General features: G+C 53.3%; 2 protein-coding genes across 7 annotated transcripts in view; one reads left to right on the top strand and one right to left on the bottom strand.

Annotated features, from left to right (window-relative positions):
- Window positions 1–17,628, bottom strand: part of R3HDM2 (R3H domain containing 2) — a 39,879-nt gene extending 22,251 nt beyond the window's left edge. For 4 of the 6 annotated variants that reach the window (XM_062510896.1, XM_062510898.1, XM_062510895.1 and 1 more), the window contains exon 1: window positions 17,418–17,487. The gene's annotated coding sequence lies outside the window, so the exon portion shown is untranslated. Of the gene's footprint in view, window positions 1–7,417; window positions 7,431–17,417 lie in introns of those variants that run through there. The other 2 variants (XM_062510900.1, XM_062510902.1) reach the window with 2 other exon arrangements.
- On the top strand, window positions 14,295–21,104 carry LOC134054843 (uncharacterized protein KIAA1522-like). Its single transcript, XM_062510837.1, is given in 6 exon segments — window positions 14,295–14,340; window positions 16,959–17,522; window positions 18,347–18,717; window positions 18,720–18,788; window positions 18,790–19,138; window positions 20,368–21,104. Coding segments are annotated over 6 exon segments (2,136 nt in total).
- Window positions 21,105–22,124: the final 1,020 nt, after the last annotated feature.

Below are 22,124 nucleotides of genomic sequence, written 5' to 3'. Positions count from 1 at the left end.
GCTCTGTGGTTCTCACCAGGATTTTGGAGCCACCAGGGCTGGACAAAGTCCCTGAGGTAGAACAGAGATCCTGAGGCAGGTGAATGATGGAGAGAGAGAGACTAAGGGCAGCTCTAAACCAGCAAACATCACCCAGGTGAAATAAATCCCAGCAACCAGAGCTGCTGTGTTCTGCCCCAGGGCAAACCACTACCAAAAATCTGCATTTCCCCAAATCCCAGACCAGTTCTTTTTGTAATCAGTCAAATCTTCGGTGAGAAAATAGCCTTGTACTCCAAACATGCTCTGTGAGATAAGGTAACCCTGATACCTTCCTTCTGGTCAGATACTTCAGGACAAGTGGGACTCAAATAATAAGATAAAAATTTCTGATAAAGTTGCATTTAATTGCTTCCTTTTGATTAACAAGAAGCAGCCCACGGAGCATTTGGAAGCACCTCTGGATTAGAGCAGAACCTGGACAGAGCAGTGCCTGTGCTTTGGTGGGCTGAGAGCCTCAACCAGGACCTGCGCATCAAATTAAGAGTTATTTCCAAATTGATCATCTGGAATCAAATCAGCCCTGCCCCTACAACTCATCAGGAACTGGAGTGCCAGGACACAGGGAATGGCTTCCCAGTGACAGAGAGCAGGGACAAGTGGGATATTGGGAAGGAATTCCTCCCTGTGAGGATGCTGAGGCCCTGGAATGGATTTCCCAGAGAAGCTGGGGCTGCCCCTGGATCCCTGTAAATGTCCAAGGCCAGGCTGGACAGGGCTTGGAGCACCCTGGAATGGTGGGAGGTGCCCATGGCAGGGGTGGAACTGGATGAGCTTTAAGGTCCCTTCTAACCCAATTCCAGAATTTTATGATTCCAGTTGTTCAGAGCAGGTCTCAGAGTCTGAGCAAGGACTAAACCAGCTCCAGGAGGAATGTGAAACAGAAAACACCTTTGGAGAGACAAATTTCCAAAATGGGGAGTCTAAATGAGAGCTAGGCTCAAACAAAACCCCTTGTACCAGAAAACATCTGTTTAACAATTCATTTTCAATTCCTTTGGCAGGATGTGGCTGAAACAGAAGCAGAACTCACAGAGATTTATTGACTCCCAACCCTGCACAGGAACAGCTGATATTCCTGGACTATTCCCCTTTAATTTGTGGAGCTGCTGAACACAAAACGTGTATTTGACATTTATGCAGTTCCTGGAATTGGTTCCAGACACAGAAAGCAGGAGAATGCAGTGAACTGCCTCCATTCCATGGATTCTTGCAGGAGTTTTAACAAATTTGTGAAGACATGGAGGGCAGGAGCCCTGGGGTGGGTGGAAAACGCCAGATCCAGTGGGACAATGGAAAAGGACTAACACAGGGAGGTAGCTTGGCCACCTCAGCTTCCTGCATTCCATCACCACCTGCTCAAGGCTGGCCTCGAGTGAGGCTGCTGCCAGTCCAGAGCCACACAGGGGACAAGCAGGAAAGAGAAAAGTTACTGAACTCAAGGCTTAAGTGGGTGGGAAATATCCCAGAAAATTCCTGGGGAAAAGGTGCAGGGAAAGCATCCACCTCCACCAGGCTGAGACCCAGCAGTGGTGATGCTGCACAGGGTAAGGAGCCCCACACGAGGGAATCCCATGCTGCTCCGACAGGAATTAGGTCAGGAGGGGAAAAGGGAACGCTTTGCCTGATGTGCCTCATTCGTGGGACGATTGTGCATAGGGTGAAGGTGCTAAACTTTGCCTCCCCCCACCCCAAAACACTCCCCCCTGTAGGAAATTGCTCCAGGCTCGTGGCCAGGCCGGGGGCTTAAACATTCCAAGAGGATCCGGAGCAGATTTGGGGAAGGGAGGGAAGAGGCAGCACCGGAACTGCACACACGACACTCAAAGAAAGGAGCAGGTTTTGTACAGCTCATTCCCTTTGCACCACCCACCCCCTAACAAGCTCTTCCCCCCAAGCCAAACACCTCAGCCAAATTTAAGAAAGATAACAGGATCTTTTCCCATCGTGCTGCAATGTAACTTCAGCATCACACAGGGAATATCATCAGATTTCCCAGAAAAGACAACTCTGAGCCACAGAACTGACATTTATCAGCTGCCCCCTCCTGTTACAGCTTCCATCCCCACCAGGCAGCCTCCAGGACATTTCCCTGCATGCAGAATTAGGGGAAGATCTGGGCACTGCTGCTTTCCAGAGGAGGATTCCTTGCGGGATGAATGAATCAGCCCCGCTGCCTCGGGCAGCCGTGGGAGCAGCGAGGGGGCGGCAGACGCGAGTGCCGGTGACAGACGGGGCTTGGGGAAGTTCACAGCACTCGGGGTGGGTGGGACTGAGCTGAGCCTCGGCAGAGAGGAAAAAAATGACACGGATGCAACACAAAATCTGTGTCAGGAAAGATGGAGAAAAGGTGGGAGAAGGTGGAAGGGAGGAGGTGGGGGATGTGTTGTTGCTGTTTCGGTTGGGAGATGAGGATTGGCAAGGCAACTGGGCCACTGACAGCAGGAACTGGGCATACTGGGAATGCTGGCCAAGGGCCAGGGAGTCGGGACACATTTAAATCCTCCTCCTCACTCCAGAAAGGAACATGGAATTCCACCTCTGCTGCCTTCTTGCCACCTGCAGGTTGCAGCTGCTGAGCCCTGGGAATGCAGCAGCAGCTCCTGGTTGGGCAGGGAATAAATAAAAGCAAGAAAGTTCTGCATTTCCAGTTCAGATGGATGCAGCAGCAGATCTGGAAAAGGCAGGAAGCTCCTGCTAAATAAACTCTCTTCCTGGCCTTGTTTCTCAGGGAACAGACCTGCTCCTGAGCTAAATGAGGGTGCAAAGGAGACATATGGCTGCTGGGTGCAGCTGCCCACACACGGCTCTGGTGCTGCAGCAGGATGGAGGGGTCCCAGATGCCTCAGCCTCTCGTCCCTCTCAGATTTCAGGGTTAAGGAAACAGGTGCTGAAGGAGGGGATTGTCCTGCTCTGCTCTGGGACAGCCTCACCTCCAGTCCTGTGGGGGCAGTTTTGGGTGCCACAGTATGAGAGGATGTAAAGCTATTGGAGAGCATCCAAAAGAAGGGCATGGATATAGAGAAGGGTCTGGAAGGAGTAGCTGAGGGCACTTGGCTTGTTCATACCAATCTCCAGCTTCCTCATGAGCACCAATCTCTGCTCCCTGGTGACCCAGGACTCCACGGAACAGCTGGAATTGTGTCAGGGGAGGTTTAGGTTGGAGATCAGAAAAAGGTTTTCCCCCCAGAGGGTGCTGGGCACTGCCCAGGCTGCCCAGTGAATGGGCAGTGCCCTGAGGCTGCCCAAGATCCAGGAGTGTTTGGACCACACTCTCAGGAACAGTGGGATTGTTGGGGTGTCCGGTGCAGGGTTGGGAGCTGGACTCAGTGATCCTTGGGGTCCCTTGAAAATCAGCATATTTCAGGATTCCAGGTGGGCTTCACGTTCCCAGCACTTGCTCAAGCCATGGCAGAGGAACCAGTGTCAGTGCTGCAGCATTCCCACTTGGCTGCTAAGACAAGGCTCCTGCCTCCCTTCCCTCCATTTCCCTTGGTTCACAGCCAGCTGTGGCTTGGCTTTCCCAGACTCACTCCATGGTACATTCAACAGGGACATTCAACAGGGACGTGTCCCTGCCAGGGGTGGCACTTTGTGGTCCCTCCCAGCCCAAATCATCCCATCATTTCCCCAGCACCCAGCGTTCCCCTGTTCCCTGTTTGGGGGCAGCAGCACCCACCACCCACCAGCACCCTCCCGCTGGGTACCAGTGATGCTCTGGTGAGCAATTCGCTCATTGGCTGCCCAGCAGCCAATGGGAAGCCGAGCTCCATGGCAACGGGGCCTGTCGCCAGGAGCAACAGGGCGGGGGTGACTCAGGTCCCCCCTCCCCAGGGCGACGGAAAAGGCTCTGCACAGAGAGAGGTGGGGGCGGTGGGGTGGGGAGGGGGCTGCCATTCCAGGCACGAAGCCCCTCGGGTTCTCTCCATGCCCAGGGATTGCCCCAGTGGCTCCTCCTAGGCCAGGGAAGAGCGGCTGGGACAATCCTGGCAATCAGGATTGCACTACACCAGGTACAACAAGAGGTCGGGATGGAAGGAGTTGTTAATACGATAAAAGTTCTCGAAGCTGCTCCATCCTGGGCTCCACCTCAGGCAAAACATCGCTGCTCCTGCCTGGGGCAGCCCCAGCAGACAAGGAAAGTCTGTGGGCTTGGCTGGAATTCCAACAGGTAAAGTCTTTGGAGCTCACTCCCCTTCTGCTCCCAGTCAGGGAACAGCTCCCACCAGGACAAGCACCTGGTTCAGTGAGAAACCCCAAACCCAGCAACACTCATAAACAACAACTTCAAAGCCACCTCTCCTGAATTCTCTCCTTATTCCTTGCTATCAGATGGAGAGGGATTGAATTCCTCCCTCCCTTCCAGTTCCTATAAAAACCCAGAATGATTCCCCACAGGAGGCTGGACGTCTCTGCCTGCACAGTCCCTGTGCTTAGTCATTGCTTTAAATCCTAATCTCCACCCCCACATGACATCAAATTCTGAAATTATGATGCAGATGGAAGGGTTTGACTCCAGGTGAAAAGAGGGGAAATAACCTTATATGAACAAGGAGACAGGAAATGCAGGTGAGTCAAAGTGAATTCTGCAGAATTTTTTCTTTATGGAAAACATCTCAAAGCACAACATCATTTCAGGGGGAATAAAATACTCTGAGATTTTGTTACCTCTCTCCACTAAGACAAGGACTAAACTCAGGAGAGGTGTCAACTTGTTCTCACTCTATTCCAGGAGTGTGACCAGGACTGCCAAAATAATTTCCATGTGATATCCAGGAATCACATAAAGGTGGATAAAAGTTTTATAAACATCGATATTTCTTCTTTTAGGAAGATATTTTTCCCTGTGAGAATGGGGAGGTCCTGGCACAGAGTGCCCAGAGAAGCTGTGGCTACCCCTGTGCATCCCTGGAAGTGCCCAAGGCCAGGCTGGAACCACCTGGTTTAGTGGAAGGTGTCCCTCAGTGGCAAGGGGGTAGAACAAGATGAGCTTTAAGGCTCCTTCCCACCCAAAACCATTCCATTATTCCATTTTCAGATCCTTTCTTTCACTTTCCTCCCCTTTCAAGCCCCCTCATGTCCCACCAGAGCACTTCTGAGCCACAGCCCCAACAGTTCTCTGCTGCTCTCCAGCACTTCTGGGTACAAAAATCTCTTAAATATACTGACCTGAATGGGAAAACTTTGCTTGAATCTCATTTCCATGTGTGGAAAAGGAAACACAGAGAATTCCTCCTGCAATTATCCTGTGCCACATCTCCCAGACACTGACAGGTTAACACTGGGAGAAAGGAACCAACTGCACAAACACCCCAAGAGTTAAATGGTCCTAAGGAACATTTCCCTAAGGAAAGTGGAATTAAACAGTTTTAATTCCAAGTTGTCCGAGCCTGAAGCTCCCAGCACTGAGGGTCCTGCTCTCCCCTCAGGTAGAAGAGACATTACTGGTGTGATGTTAGAAAGAAAGGAAATAGTGATCCTGCTGCTCTCTTTTCCTTTGATTTTTGAGAGCTGCTTCAGGCTGAGCAATAACCTTCTCACCCCTCCTTTCTAAAATCTGGGGGAGGAAAAAACCCAAAAAAACCCCAACCCCAAAAGAGTCAAAAAGTGAAGGATCATCAGTGCCACAGCCCTGAAGGACCAAAAGGGCTTCTTGGAGAAGGAAGTGCTGCTCCCAATGCAGCACTGAAGGTTTGTGGACAGTTCCTGAGGGTTCCTGGGCAGAATTATGGCAGATAGGAGAGAAATGCAGGCTGAGAATCCCCTGTCAGAGTGCCCTGCTCCATTTCACACCACTTCCCACTTGCTCATCACGAGCTATTCCTGTATTCATCCCAAGAGCAGGGAACTGCTCCGGTGACGTCAAAACAGTTTCCCAGCAACAATTAATGAGGGCTGTCCACCACAGGGGTTTCCTGAAAAGCAAGGAATTATCCACCTACTTCCCACAGTGTCAGGATGCAATAGGACAGCACTGAGCAGGGATTTCTTCACGTTAACCCTTCCATGGCTCAGCAGAAATCCCTGGGACAGCTCCTGGTTTTTGCATAGAATGCCAAGCAGAATTCCTTTCAATGTAAAGAGGCACCTGGACCAGAGGTACCAACCAGGAAAACATGGAAAACTCCTCTCTGCTGGCACCTGCTCCTGTGCTGAGCCTCTGCCAGGCAGCAGTGATGCAGGAGCATTAAAAATCTAGATGAGGGAACAAGGAATTCCCTCACCTTGCCTAGCTGAGCGGGTTGGCAAAGCACACCCCCAAACTTTATTTAAGCATCCCAGCTGCCAGAAAACCTCCATGGGAGAAAGGAAAAAGGCAGGAATGTTATCTGTGTCCCTCCTCCTGCTCTCCAGCTGCTGCTCCTGCTTTTCCCCACATTGGCAGAGGACACAGAGCCACTCATCACATGGCAGACACTGGATGTTCTCCAGGTGGGACCCAGAAATGGATTTAAACATAGAGGAAAAAATGGGGGAAAATGATTCGAAGAAAAAACTCAACTTTATTTGTTGGCTGCCAGCAGAAATTGGGATTGAGTGTAAAGTCTGAGGAGCAGGTAGAGAGATCCTGAGATCCCAAAGTACAATAACCACACCTCAATCCCCAAAAAAACCAGCTCCCAGCACTAAATCTGGAAAGAAGAGATCATAACTTCTTGGGTGTTAGGTAAAACTGGACCATGGACATGTGTGAAGAGGGGGAAAAGTCAATCCAACCTCCTAATTTCACTAAACCAAACTCAATGAGGGGTTTAAATTAATTTTAAAATGGGGTTAATATATCAGTGAACACAAGCGCCATCCTACAGAACACCAAATTGCATAAGCCACCCCCAAAACATCACATGGCACGAAGCCAACCAAGTAGACAACACTCCCCATCAACTAGCCAGCTCCAAACAAGTAAATCCATTAAAATATAACCCAGCAAAAGAATTAGGAAGGTTATGTCTTTGCAAAACAACAGGAATTACCCAGGAGCAAGCTGCAGATGCTTGGAGCACAAGGAGATTCCATGATGCTGTCAGGGGAACTCCTTAATGACATGGCAGAGCACAGGATGCCGACCGGGGATTCCCTCTCTCCGTAGGCAGCACAAAAGGAGGAAGAGGAGAGCTCATCTCACGCTCCCAAGTCCTGACTGGGATCCCACAGCCTAAATAATAATTTAGGCCAGCTCCATTTTAAATTAAACCCATCCAGTAGCTGAAATCCTGGCATTTACCAGCGGGAGAGGGACACTGCCAGGTGCCCATCCCTGAAATATTTGCCCACATTTATGCTGCATTTTGCACTGGAGAGGGGAAAAGTCTGATAAATCTCTCTTTTCTCAAGCCCCAAATAATTAAAACCTAATTCTAAAAATAAATAAACTCACCGTGGTGGTTCTGCACCCTCAGCACGTCAGCTGTTTCCCGATTTCAAGGGAGACTCCATGGCCACGAGCAGTTCAAGAGGAATTGTGCCAGGATAATCTCTCTCCTGGGAAGCCCCCTCCAGCTCTCCCGAAACAAAAATAAAAAAAAACTCGCGATCCTTGCGGCTGCTCCGGCGAGCTCGGGGCTCTGACAAGCAGCAGAGCAGATCCCAGCTGTTCCCAGGGATGTCAGCACAGCTCTGCCAATAGCCACATCCACACCCCCCTCCTGCTCTCCTGCAAATCTTCAATGGAGCTGCCTCCGCGCAGCCCCAGACGCCGTCGTTAAAGACGCAGCATCCGTCCCCTGGCAGCCCCGCAGCCACACGGGAAGGGACCTGGGGGTCCTGCTGGATATGAGCCAGCAGCATGTCCTGCAGCCAGGAGGGTCACCAGGTCCTGGGGGGTTTAGGTGCAGCATCACTGGATAGTGAAGGAGGGGGGTGTCCCAGTCAGCAGCCTCACCTCCAGTCCTGTGGGCAGTTTGGGCACAATAATATGAAAAAGTTTCTAAAGATACTGGAGAGCATTCAAAGAACAGACACAGCAATGGGGAAAGGTCTGGAGGAGCTGGACAAGGAGCACTGGGCACTGGAGGAGACTGAGGGAGACTCCGGGGGGGTTACAGCTTTACATGAGGGGCAGCTCCAACTTCTACTCTCTGTGACCAGGGACAGGACCCCATCCACATCCCATGGATGGAAAACAGGAGAGAAAGGAATTATGAGGGATAAGAGACAAAATTCACCTGCAATGATATTGCAGTATTGTCAAAAGTCTCAATCAACCCACACCTTGGAATGCAAAGGCCCCAGGGATGTGGTACAAGATTTTCCCATTCCAGGGAATGGCTGGAGCTGTGTCAGAAGAGGTTTAAGATGGAGACCAGGGAATGTTCTCTCCCCAGAAGGTGCTGGGCACTGCCTAGGCTCTCCAGGGAATGGGCATAGCTCCAAGGCTGCCAGAGCTCCAGGAGCCTTTGGACACTGCTTCAGGGATGCACAGGGTGGGATTTTGGGGTGTCTGTGCAGGACCAGGAGTTGGGATCTGTGATCCTTCAGGATCCCTTCCAAATCAGAATATTCCATGATTCCATACAAAAAGGGATAGCAGCTACTGCCCAAGGCACCAGCAACCTCCAGAAGGATTCACATGCATGGGAAACACCCAGCAAAAGACCTCACACCTGCCCAGGTAGGTCACAGCCAGCCTTGCTCCACTCCTGTCACTGCTGCCATAACTTTTCTGAGGGGTTGATTTGTTAATGGTTTCATTTCCATTCAGTTATTTCTTTTTCTTGCTCATTTATTGGTGATTAAATATGGAGAGACAGAAAACAAGAAATGCAAATGACCCCAGAGAAGTTTGTAACCTTTCACTTGCTCAAATTTTCCCCAGAAAGGGTTTTTCCACCCTAGACCTGGCAATTCTGCAGGCACAGAGGCTGCAATGAAGTCTCATCTCGACATCCCATGGATGGAAAATGGGAGAGAAAGGAATTACGATGGATAAGATACAAAAGTCACCTGCAATGCTATTGCAGTGTTGTCAAAGGTCTCAATCAACCCACACCTTGGAGGGCAAAGGCTCCAGGGATGTGGCACAAGATTTTCCCATGAAAAGGTGCAAGGAAGACAGACCCAAAGGATACAAGTTCCTTTTATGTCAGCCACTTCAAGTTTTATTCCTCTCAATTCAGCAAAGAACCTTTACAATGAAAGACAAGAAAACCTTTACAAGAACCTGGACCAGAAAACCAAACTATGACCTCACAGGTTCTTTGAGAAATAGGCACCAGTTCTGAGCAGGGTGAGGAGGATGAGGGGCCTCAGCTGAGCTCAGTCTAAGGAGGATTAGGGACTTGAGCTGAGCTTAGTCTAAGGAGGATGAGGGGCCTCAACTGAGCTTAGTCCAAGGAGGATGAAGGACTTCAGCTGAGCTCAGGTTCTGCTGCTGCACAGGAGCTCCAGAGGCAGTGACTGCGGCTGCAGCAGCCCCGGGGTTGCTCAGCAGGAGCTGGGCTGGAAGCGCGTGCTCAGAGTGACTCCCTGTGGCAGCAGGATCCAGGATCAGCCCAACAGCTTAGCACTAGCTTTTACCCCCTTTTTAATCCATCTCTTTGGGGTTGGTTATTCCTGGCACCCAGGAATAGGCCCCTGGAGTGTGAAACCTGGAGTTCTGAGCTCTGAAACAGCTCCAGGAGATATTTTCCAAGTGAAGAAATGACTGAAAGAATCAGAGGAAGCATTCCCAAGGATCACTGCTCCACACAGAGCCTTCAAATTCCCCCAAAGCCAGCGAAGCCACAGCTTTATTTTGCTAAGGATCATCCTGTGGTCAGAGGCAGCCTCAGGATCTTTAAGGATGGGTGCTGGAGCCATGCAGTAGCTGTACAAGGAGAAAACTTGGAATGCTGCTCTCCTCCCTGTTTTCAAAGTCTCATCAGCTTCAGTCCCTCTGTTGAGGCCTCGTCTGTAGTTAAAGCAGGAAGAAAAGCAGCTCTGTGAGAGCCTGCAGACCTGATCTCAGGCATTTGGGCAGGTGGATCAGCAGATTTTGGAAAGCGAAAGCCTCCAGCCCCAGGACAGGAGCACACGTCCCAGACAGCACAGGTGTAGCCTCCTGCAGGCTCATCCAGCTCTTCCCAAAATCCCTGTCCATCACTGCAAGCTAGCAGCATTTCATCCTCATGGACCATAGCGTGAGAGAATTTTCTGCATCCCTTTCCTACATGAGAGACAGCAAACCCTGGGTGAAAGGATGAGGAGGAAGATGAAGAGTGAATCAGTCCCAGCAGCCTGGACAAAGCCCCACAGTGCAGCTCCTGCTTCTCAAACTGAGAGCACTCAGCTCTGGAATCGCAGCCATTCGGTGAAACTGGGTCAGGGAAAGCGAGGACGGGGAAGATGCAGCAGCTTCAGGTACTGCCGGTGCTCCCGGCTGGCAGGGAAGCTGCCAGTGCCCAACAGACACAGCAAGGAGGAAACAAAGGGAAAAGCAAGAAGACATTCCCTCCTTCCCTGGCAGATACATAGGGATGAGCCCAGGCTCTGTCTGCCAGCCCAGCTCCCACAGAGAGGAGAAATGGCAATTAGGAAGTGGTTAATTCCACTGGAGGAGGGAAAAGTCAGGACTTATGACACTAAACCAGTGGGGTGGCATGGGTGCAAGTCCCCACCAGCAGCCAGGACTGGGATCTCCCAGAGATCTCACCAGAGTGGCTGGAAAGGGAGAAGAGCTTTGCCAAGGGAATTCCATGCATCCCAGAGCAGAGAACTCCCTGTCCCCTTGGAAAGGGGGAAAGCCCCAAATCTGGGACAGCCTCATGTCTCAGCCTCATTCCCCACAGCACCACGAGGACAAGGGAGAGGAAAAAGCCCAAGGAGCTGGATCTCAGATATTCTTTGGAATAGACGTGCCCTTGCTCAGGATCCAGCAGCTGCCACTGCCAGCATTAATTACAGGGATGCACAGGTAGGACCACGCTCCAGACAGCATCTGCTTCCAAGGACACGAGGAGCACACGGACTGCAGGGAGGAGATGGAGAGGCTGCCTGGTGTGACTCAACATCAGGTGCTGCCAGGTACCCTCCAGCATCTGAGCACAGGGATCAGCGAGGACACAGAACACTCAGACAGACCCCACAGAACCACACGGACCTTCAAGGACCTTCCCAAGCCCTCCATGCCCACACTCTGACTCTGTGTTTCTCTCAGCACATGCACTGAGGTGACACTTCCCAGGCTGGGACAATTCTCCAAGAAGCAGAAAGAATTTGAATTCCACTTTCTATTTTTAAAAAGGTCTTTCCATTCAAAGCTGGCTCAGCTGTGGATTCATTATCATGGCAACCATTCCCTCCCTGTCTGTCCCAGCATCAAACATCTGCAGATGCAGAGGGTTCAGGCCTGGCCTATGACCCCTGGACTCCTCCAGCCCCTCTCCAAGCTGGGCCTGGCATGGTTTGACATGAACCAAATCTGTCAATGGCTCAAGACAGACACGTGGGCAGCAGCAAGCAGGGAAAACGTAGCACACTCCATTCAGCTCCAATCCCTGATAAATAATTCAGGAAGAGAAATGCCGCAATACAGAGCCCAGCAAGATTTAAAAATAGACCATGCACCGCTCCAGAGGAATGGAGGGGAGCAGAGGGGTGGCAGGAATGGGAACACAAGGGGTGCCAGCAGCCTGGGATCAACTTCACACCCCAACCCCACGCCTTTTAACTGGGAATTTAACCCAATTATTGTTAACACAGCAGCAGCATTCCAGGCTGGATCCTTTCCTGGATCAGAGCCTGGCAAGGAGGCAGAGTCACAGAAATTGAGCCCCAGCAGGAGGAAGGATGGAGATGGGTACTACCCCAAATCCAGCTGCCAGCAACTCAGGCACTTTTATTCATCACTCATAACACCACAACTACCCCAAATTGTATCTAAATATAGATAAGATACAAAAAATATAAAAATATACACTATAGCTATCAAAACCATCCAAATATCATCACACAAACACCACTCCCAGTCAGGCAACAAGCAGAAAATTGTTGTCTCAGGATCCCATCACCCTTCCTGCATCCTAAAAAAACCCCAAACCAACCCAACTTTATGTTACCCTAAAATATCCAACTCTCTGAACAGTGTAGGTGTCACCTGCATTTTTGTGGTAGGAATTAGAACACAGAAAGGATGTGGGAAGATCATTACCAGCTCCTTCCACCTGTACCAAACATTTCTCATTCCCTATTAATTATTAATTAGACTCAGTCAAAGGTTCAGCCCCTTTATCCCAGTTTGCCACTGGGATGCTCTAAAGGAAAAAATGGGCTTTCCAGGTTTTGCAAGAATACTTTGCCAGATGGCTGCATTCTCCCCTCCTCTCTCAGCTTCAAAAATAGCTCCAGAAAGACACAGATTTTTCCCTGCTTCCTCGTGAGTAATGATCCCAGCTTCCCAAGGACTTGTGAGATGGGAAACTGCCACCAATAAGAAAATACAGAGTGAGTTTTTATAAAGAAAAATATAATTTTATCATGTGTAGGTAACTAAAAAACAAATAATTCTGGACTTAGAGGCTTTCCATAAATATTTTTGAGTTTTCCCAACAAACATGAAAATAAATATAGGGAAGACATGACAGCAGCTACTGTGAGGAGACTCTGACAGGACACCAAAACTCCCAAAAAAACCTGCTGGTCAGTGAGGAGATGCAGGAGAAGCTCCCAACGCTCCCACTAGTGGCAAGACAACACTCCTGCAATTTAAAATCCACACAGAATTCATCCCCAGTCTGTTGAGAACCTGGGAATACCCATAAGGATGACAGGGGGTTGGAATGAGATGAGCTTAAAGGTTCCTCCCAAGCTAAAGCATCCTGGGATTTCAAAATTCCCCAGTGAAAGGGAGTTGCTCTCACCAGCCCAGCAAATCTGCTGCTGAAGTCTCACAGTCACATCCTAGTGGGAATTTAGGATTTTTCCTTGTACTGGGAAAGCTCTGTGCTGTTGGGATCATGCCTTGAACGCCCTCAAGGTGAGGGGTTCATGTCCATCCAGGCAGTGGAAACAGCTGGTTCCATAAATCTCATGTCCCTGTCTGAAACCAACCTGGGGGAGAGCCGGGAAAAGAAAACCCCAAAATTTTGGGGTACAGACATATTTAAATGGAGAGAGCAGGATAAGGCTGGAGAAAACCAAGCCGGTCACAGAGGCAGGACACAAACACCTCAGCATTCCCCACATTCTGGGTCTTCCTTTTCCATGCTTCCCATTCATGCAGGGTCAAATCCCAACAGGACTGGGCTCAAAGCTCCTGGTCCTTTGAACACAGGAAAGCAAGCAACACAAGATCCCATTTCCTCGTGGAATTTCCAGCCTGAAGCCTCCTCAAGAGAGGTCAGCTTCCAGGATAACACCTTCCCAAACAAAGTGGATTTTGTGTCTAAACTCAACTCAGGAGAAACGAATTCCTCAAAGAAAAAAAAGATGTCAAAGCAAGAGGAAAAATTTAAAAACTTCATTTAAAAACCTTAAGGGAGCTGCTCTGATGAGTGGGCTGGGCCTGCCCACACTCAATCATCCCTGAAATTCTCCGGGAAGCAGCGGTGACTCAGCCTGCGGCACACAGACACCTCGTGCTCCTGGATGGGAATGGAACTGCCCTGACCAGGAACCTCTGGATCCATAACCCCAGGAAATCCTGGAGCTGAGGGGCATGAGGGAGGTTCCAACCTGTGCCCACACCCCTCACCTGGACTGCAATCCAGGGATGGCTTCCAGCTCATGGCATTCAGGGGCAAGCGCAAGGAAAGATGGAGGATGGGAGGAAAACTCACTCAGGTCCTTGAGTTCAACAGTGTTGGGTCCTGCATTTGGGTCACAAAAACCCCATGGAATGCTCCAGGCTGGAGGAAGAGGGGCTGGAAAACTGGGAAAGACCCTGGAGGTGTTGGTACCAGTGGCTGGACACCAGCCCTGGTGTGCTCAGGTGTGCCCAGGATGGCACCTGGGCTGTCCCAGGCACAGGGTGGGCACAGCCCCAAGGCAGGGATTGTCCCCCTGTGCTGGCACTGCTGAGACCCCTCCAGAGCTGGGTCCACTTCTGGGCCCTCAGGGCCACAGAGACATTGAGGGGCTGGAGCAGCAGCAGAAGGGTCTGGAGAAGTCCTGAGGGAGCTGGGAAAGGGGCTCAGCCTCGAGAAAAGGAGGCTCGGGAAGGACCTTTTCACCCCACAACTGCCTGAGGGTAGAGCAGAGCTGGGTGGGGTCGGGCTCTGCTCCCAGGGAACACCAGGATGAGAAGAAACAGCCCCAGATTGTGCCAGGGGAGGTCCAGGATGGACATCAGGAGGGATTCGTTCATGGAAAGAGTGGTCAAGCAATGTCAGGTTGTCAAGCACCATCAGCTCTGCCACTTGTTCCACAGAATTGTGGAACCACTGATGTTGGAAAAGCCCTGCAAGACCATCGAGTCCAAGCTGTGACCGATCCCAACCAGAGCCCTGAGTCACACATTCAGTCCTTCCTTAGACAACTCCAGGGATGGGGACTCCAAACCTTCCTGGGCAGCCCCTTCCAATACCTCACCACCCTTTCCATCGAAAAATTCCTCCTGATGTCCAGCACAAACCTCCCCTGGTGCAACTTGAGGCTGTTTCCCCCCGTACTGTCCCTGTTCCCTGGGAGCAGAGCCAGGTCCCACCTGGCTGCACTCTCCTGTCAGGGAGCTGTGGAGAGGCAGCAGGTTCTCCCTGAGCCTCCTTTTCTCCAGGCTGAGCACCTACAGCTCCCTCAGAAGTTTTACAGACCCTCCTCCTGCTCCTCCAGCCCTTCCCAGGCTCCAGTGTCCTTCTCCAGATACACTCCAGCCACCTGGAGGTCTCTGACCTAATTCTTTAACAAACAGGCACTTCCAAAATCCACCCTTAAAAAAAAATTCAGACCAAGGTAGGAGTTGAATCCACCTGTCCAATACATTTGTTTCCTCCCAACATCCCTCTCCCTGGCATGGCTGCCACAAACACAGAGACACCAACAGCTCCCTTGGGCAATGAATCCACTGAGAATTCTGCCCCTGCAGCCATGGTGAGAGGCTCAGCACCATCTCAACAAGCATTAAAGCATTTTACTGTGGATTTCAACCTCTGCTGGAGCCTTTGGATCCAGCTACAAATGGATATTTGGGAAGAATTTAAGGCAAGAAAAGCACCTTGGCACAGGGATGGAGGGGAAGCACCAGCTGCCCTGAATTTTGTCAAGATCAATTTAATAAGTTTCTCTTTAGCCAAAAGAAAAGCCCTTTGAGAAGTCTTCAAGGTGCCAAGCTGTGTTCCCTGCCTCTGGCTGCACCTCCTGCTCCAAACCACTTGGGAATAACCCCCTGAGTGACTCAAACCTGCTGCACTGGAGTGACTGAGGTGGGAGAAGAGCTCCCAAAACTGCTCTGAAATTTTGGACCCAGATCCCTCTGCAGTGCCCCTGGGGCAGCCACCTCCTCCTTGAAAACAATTATAAACCAACCAATTTATTCAAATGAGCACTGATCTGACTCTAATTTAATATTAAATGAGATAACAAGGTGAAGTGAACTGCAGAGAGAGCAGGGCTGGGAGCAATGGTTTTGGCACCTCAAAGGGGTGATTTAGGCACCTTCCCCCCCGAAAACCAGGGGTTTGGAATAGCAGCACTGCCACAACCTTAAATTTAGCAACACAAATGGCAGCACTGCTAAAAGGGGAACTCGATTCCAACGGAGGATCCGGTGTCACAGCCAGCACCAGGGGTCCTGTGAACAGCTGGAAGGAGGGACTGCCCTGGATATTCTCCACTGCTCCTGGGCAGCACTGAGCCCCAGGGGCTGCTTTTCCCTTAGGAATTCATCCATCAGCACAACAGTTTCCTTTCCATTCAGGTCAGTTCAGCAGATCCCTCTCATCAGGGAATCCTGGAATGGTTAAATTTGGAAGGGATTTCAAAGCTCATCCAGTTCCACTCCACCTTCCACCATCCCAGCTCCAACCTGGCCTTGGACACTTCCCGGGATGTGGAATTCCTTCCAACCCCTCTTCCAGTCAGGGCAACCAGGAACAAACAATGCCTGTGAGACTGAGCACTCTCCATTCCAGGAATCAGCAAAATCTCAAATCCTTAGTCCACAGTTTCTCAGGGATTACAGCTGAGTGGAATTCCCACTCTGGACCTGGTTTGCTGCACATTGGTCAAAAAATCCACCTTGTTCTTCCCAACATCTTTTTGTCAATACTGAAGAATCACAAAAGTATTCCAGGAACAGAGCTCATGGGAAAGTTCATGCGTCCCTGAGCTGAACCACGCCAGCATTAAGAGGATCCCTACAGCAACAGGTCAGTGGGATTAGGAAGAGGTAAATCAGCTCCCAAGATCAGGAACCACCATAGGGAGATCTTGGATGAGGGGAGGGAGGTGAAGCCCACGTCAGGTTTGAGCCAGGACACCAAAATGGAAGCCATGAATTTTAAATTCCCCACGAGCCAAAGTGTTCAGGAATGAGCAACAAGGATTCTGGTGATGTTCCTTCCCACAACCCACCAGCTCCATCAGAAGCTCAGAAGCAGAAACTTCTACCAGCATATTTCAATCAGACCTGAGGACGCTTTAATTAACACATTAATTAACATCACAACACCTCCTGCCAAGGGACAGAAGCAACTGACCCTCAGTCTAAATTCCTATAGGTACCAAAAATAAAATCCCTGGGAGGATTTAAAGTTCCAGGGCTGGAAACACAAAAAAAAAAAAAAAAAATCTAACAAAACCACCATTCCATGTATCCCACCAGCACAGACCCTCTGGACCCCTCTACACCAGCACCTCCCTACCTGTTGGGAGATCCCAGGACTAGGAACCATTCCCAGGAAAAGCATTTCAAAGCAAAGACGTTGTCCATGAGGACACCAGAACACTGCACGGTGCGTCCCAGCCCCACGAGGGGCCCGGGCTCCTCTCCCACCTGTGGCTCTCAGCTTCCTCAGCTCCCTGCGAGCTGCGCCCGGGCACTGCCGGCTCTCAGCGGGATCACCCGAGTTCCCGGTGCCGGGAGCTCCAGCTGTACGTGCTCCGCCAACGTGCCCGGGGAAGCGGCTCCATGAGACTGCTCCGAGCAGCGGCACCGCAAGGCCGGGAGACCCTGCCGGGAGCCGCACCGAGCGACCCCCGGGAGGGGCAGGGCAGGAGCCCGCACCGAGCGCTCCCCGAGAGGGGAGACCAGGAACAGCAAGGAGCGACCCCCGAGAGGGGAGACCAGGAATCGACCCCTGAAAGGGGCAGCCCCGGAGGGAGTAGCCCCGGGCCGCGCCGCCCCCGCGGGGGAAGGACCAGGGGCACCGCGGGAAGGTCTCCGCAGTGGCCGCCGTGTCCGGTGGACCGCGATCGCCCCGTGGTCTCCAGCCCTCCTACCCCCACCCCGCCCCCGCCGCACTTACCGGGCCGCGCGGGGCCGGGCCCTGCGCCGCGGGGCCGCCGCCGCCACCCCGGGCCGGGCCGGGCCTGGGCCAGCGCAGGCCGCCCGGGCGGGGAGGCGGGGGAGGGCAGGACGGGGGGGGGGGGAGGGGAGGGAAGGGGAGGGTGGCCGGAACGGGGAAAAACGGGGGAAGAAACGGGGAAAAAAAAAAAAAGGGAAAGAGGAGGCGGCCCCTCCCCCGCGGCGTGCGCGTTGCGTCAACGCGCCGTGCGCGCTGCGTCATCATCCTGAGCCCGCGCGCCCGCGTTGCTGTGGCAACCGGAGGGACGCCACGCGCCGGGGAAGCGGGCGAGGCGTAGAGCGCCCCCTAGCGCAGCGGAGGGAGCGACAGCGCCTTTTATGGAAAGGGGCGGTAAGTGGGCGGGGTTATCACCAGGCTCCGCCCATCAGACGTGACGCCCCGCTCCGCCCGCCGGGGTCCGGCTCAGCCCTTTCGGGGATCCCGCACCCCCGGGACCTTCCGTCCCCAGGGATCCCAAATTCCCCAGGCATCCCACATCTCCCCGGCGATCCCACATCACCAGGGATCCCACAGACCGCAGGATCCTCCATCCCCATGGATCCCAAATTCCCCAGGGATTCTCCATCCTCGGGAATCCCGTATCTCTGGAGATCCCTCATTCCCAGAGACCTCTCATCTCCCATGGATCCCCTATCCCCAAAGTTCCTTCATCCCGCCGGGAATCCCCATCCACCTGGGATTCCCTTTCTCTGAGTATCCCCCATTCCTTGGCATCTCTCATCCCCCGGAGTTCCGTCATTGCTCGGGATGTCTCATCTCCAGGTATCGCCCTTCTCCAACAGCCCCTCGACCCCCTAGAATCCCTCTTCTCTGAGGATCCCCGACCTCCAGATATCCCCCACACCCTCAGGGATCCCACATTCCCCGAGGATCCCCCACCTCCGTGGTCCTCACACCGCACCGGGACCTTCAGTACACCCTGGGTACCCCCCATATCCCCGGGAGTCCCCACCAGGTCTCTGTCCGTGCACCCCCGGGGTGGCACCGAGGTGTGACCGGGGTGGCCTCAGTGTCCCCGCTCTGCGCCCCCCGAGCAGCAGCACCATCGGCCCGGCTCCACCTTAACCGGAGCGGCCGCGCCGCGCTGCCCGCGCCCGGGCGGCTCCGCGGGAGCGCAGGGGCGTTTATCTCGCCCGGGATCAGCCAATATTTGTGACCACGTCAGGAGAACGAGCCCATCCTCGCCCCGTGCTCCCTCTCAGTCCAGTTCTGCCACCCTGCTCCGCTCCCTGGCCCCGCCGCTGTCGCTGGCTCATCGCATTCGGCTTCTCGGACGCTGCTGGGACTCCCACGCTGTCACCTCTCACCACCGGAGATGACGGTCACCGTGGCTCTCCTGCTCCTGAGCCTCCTACGGCTGGCGACAGCCAAGGGCGCGTGGTGCCCGGCCTGCGGAGTGGCCGCGCTGGCCCCCGGGGCGCAGCGGGACGCGCTCCTGGCGCTGGCCAAGCAGAGCATCCTGGCCAAGCTCCGCTTGCCAGCCAGACCCAGCGTCCCCCAGCCCCCGTCCCGGGGGGCTCTGCTGACCGCGCTCCGCAGGATGCGAGCGCAGCGCTCGGACACGGCCGCCGCCGCTCCAGGGATGCTCCGGGACGGCCGTGAGCCAGCCCGGCCTGGGATGGGGCTGCAGCAATACGAGATCCTGAGCTTTGCTGAGTCAGGTGCGTACGGATCCGCATCCTGCTGGTGGGAAAGGAGGGAAGGGAGGGAAGGGAGGTGGGAAGTGCACGGCAGTGCCAGGCTGTGCACCGGGATGGAGGGAACACCGCTGCTGGAAGGCGTGAGAGGCTCCCGAAGCTCCCAAGCGTATCCCAAGAGTATCACACACAGATGGGATGTGCAGGAGTGGGAGGGTGGCACAGAGTGCAGATGTGCTGCTCTATCGTCTCACCTGTTGCCCACTTCTGCTGAACCCTCCCCCTTGTGCTGGAGGTGAAGGGTCAGATGGCCATGTTTCCTGAAATGAGAATTTTAGCTTCGATTTCCTGTCAGCCTGTAGCGTGTGGACCAAGCTCCACAGCCCACTGTGCCTCCACATCCCACCCAAACCAGTGGGTGCCTCATTTCACTCCAGAATCTGCTGCTTCTAGGAGGAGAGGACTCCCCAAAACACACTCAGGGCTTCTGAAAAGAGCCACTGGAGAAAGAGTAACCCACTTCTCACAGACAGGTTTCATCAGAGAGACACAGACGCACCACCCCATCCCACAGAACACCCTGCACCCTCACTTTCCCCGATCAAATTCCTTGTGATGAGGTGGGGGGGCTCTGCTCCCCTCGCTGGCCCCGTGTCCTCAAAGCCCTCCAGGAACAATGCTGCTCCGTGGCACATTGTGTTCCCACACTCCAGGACAATGGGGAGTTGTCTCCTGGCTTGGTGGAGCGTCGGCTGGAATCGGGCCAGGGGGTGAACCCAGGCTTGGAGCACGGGCAGGGGGTTGTGTCCTCATGGGCAGAGCTGTGCCAGGAGCCCCAAGTGCTCTTGTGGCCCCATCAGCCCTTTCCTGGCCAGGAAGAGCAGCAGCTCTGCAGCCAAGGAAGAAGGGAAGACTCTGGAAAGACCTCAGAGCCCCTTCCAGTACCTAGATGGGCTCCAAGAGAGCTGGAGAGGGACTTTGAACCAGGGCCTGAAGTGCCAGGACAAGGGGGAATGGCTTCACGTTGGAAAAGAGGAGATTTAGATGGGGTTTGGGGAATAAATTCCTCCCTGTAAGGGTGGGCAGAGGTTGCCCACTGAAGTTGCCCTGTCCCTGGAAGTGTCCAAGGCCAGGCTGGATGAGGCTTGGAGTAAGATGGGATAGTGGAAGGTGTCCCTGCTCAGGGCAAGAAGTGGGATGAGACGAATTCCCCTTTGTTTTACTCCTGACTCTGCTCTTGGTTCTGTGCCCAGGATCCTCCACTTCCCACAGTGTCCACCTGCATTTCCGCTTCTCCCAGGAGGTGGCTGGGAGCACTGAGATCCTGCAGGCCACCCTCTACCTGTTCTGGGCAGCCCCTGGGCCTGGGGCACAGCCCATCACTGTCAGGGTCCTGCAGCCAGCAGGGCCAAACGTGACAGTGGCCAGTGAGACACAGCTGGAGGTGCAGAGATCTGGCTGGACCACGCTGGATGTTGGAGCCGCTGTCCGGAGCCTCTTCGGACAAGAGACCCCACGGCTCATGGTGGAACTGGAGGTGCCAGAGGACTGGGGGTCCCCTCTCCCATCCGATCACGGTGATTCCCACTGGCCATTCGTGGTGGCCCAAGCCCAGGCCAGGACACCCCACCGCATCCATCGGCGCGGCGTCGACTGCGGCGCGGACTCGCGGATGTGCTGCCGCCAGGAATTCTTTGTGGATTTCAAGGAGATCGGCTGGGAGGACTGGATCATCCAGCCAGAGGGGTACCACATGAACTACTGCGCAGGGCTGTGCCCGCTGCACATGGCTGGCATTCCCGGCCTGGCCGCCTCCTTCCACACCGCCGTCCTCAACCGCATCAAGGCGGCGAGTGCGGCGGCTGCCATGGATTCCTGCTGCGTTCCCACCCAGCGCCGGCCCCTCTCCCTGCTCTACTACGACCGAGACAGCAACATCGTCAAAACCGACATCCCCGACATGATCGTGGACTCCTGCGGCTGCACCTGAGCGGTGCTGGAGCAGGTGGGAGGACAGGACATGGTGGGACAGGGCTTCCTCTGCCTGGCTCCTGGCTGGGAGGCAGGAGCTCTGCTGAGGGGGTTTTTCCTCCTGTGGGTGAAGCATCAAGAGTGATGCCGAATGTGCAAATCCCCTCCTCTCTCACCTCCCAAATGGCTCTTTCCCCCCTTGGATCTGCCCATGGATTCGTCTCACAGCCCCTTCAGTCCAGCTCCTGATGGACTCCAGAGCCTTCTCCTGCTGGGTGCTGCAGAGCCTGAATCAGGATGGTCTCCCAGCCCAAAGTCCTGGTTGTGGGGTTTTGCCCCTTTCCAACCTAGAGATGGGGCAACTGAGAGGTGTTTTAAAAAACTTTTATTTCATTTTCAGTTTCATATGAAGGGTGGGACAATACGGATGTTATAATTTATGCCATCACCATCAGAAGCCAACTATTTCCTAATTACAATACATTATAAGCGTTTCTTAGCCTATCAGCTTTTGTCACGTCATACTGTGAAATGCCTTAAAGCCAATCATCGAAAACCACCCCTCATGGGTTTTATTACAATACATCATTCATAATTCTATTTCTCCAAAGTATCTGGTCTTATTTGCAAGGCCACCCTTTCAAACTTTTTTCTAGCTCCATTTCTCTCTCCACAATATCTGTCCTATTCCATGGCATTTCTAAGTCAGCATTTCTTATATCCAAGTTTGCATACAGATGCATACTGTGTGAGCCTTCTGTCAGGCCTTGAAAACTCTCTACAAGTTTATTTCCCACACCTGGTGTGCCCTGGGTGCAGCTACATCAGCACAGGACCCACCAGTGGCCACCCTGGGCTGCTGGGGCTGGTGAGGACAGGGCAGGGGTCATCCTCATGGTCCCACTCAGCTGGACACACAGGTGAACAGGGAGAGGAAAGGGAAATCCATCCCAGTGGGAGGAATGTGTCTCCTTCTCCAAGCATCCCAGCTATCTGGTGTTCAATAAAGACTCCCAGCCGTGCTGTGTGCATGTGTGTG

Source organism: Cinclus cinclus, chromosome 30, assembly GCF_963662255.1.
Source record: "Cinclus cinclus chromosome 30, bCinCin1.1, whole genome shotgun sequence".
In the NCBI taxonomy this organism is placed as follows: domain Eukaryota; kingdom Metazoa; phylum Chordata; class Aves; order Passeriformes; family Cinclidae; genus Cinclus; species Cinclus cinclus.
This window is presented reverse-complemented; position numbering and strand designations above follow the sequence as displayed.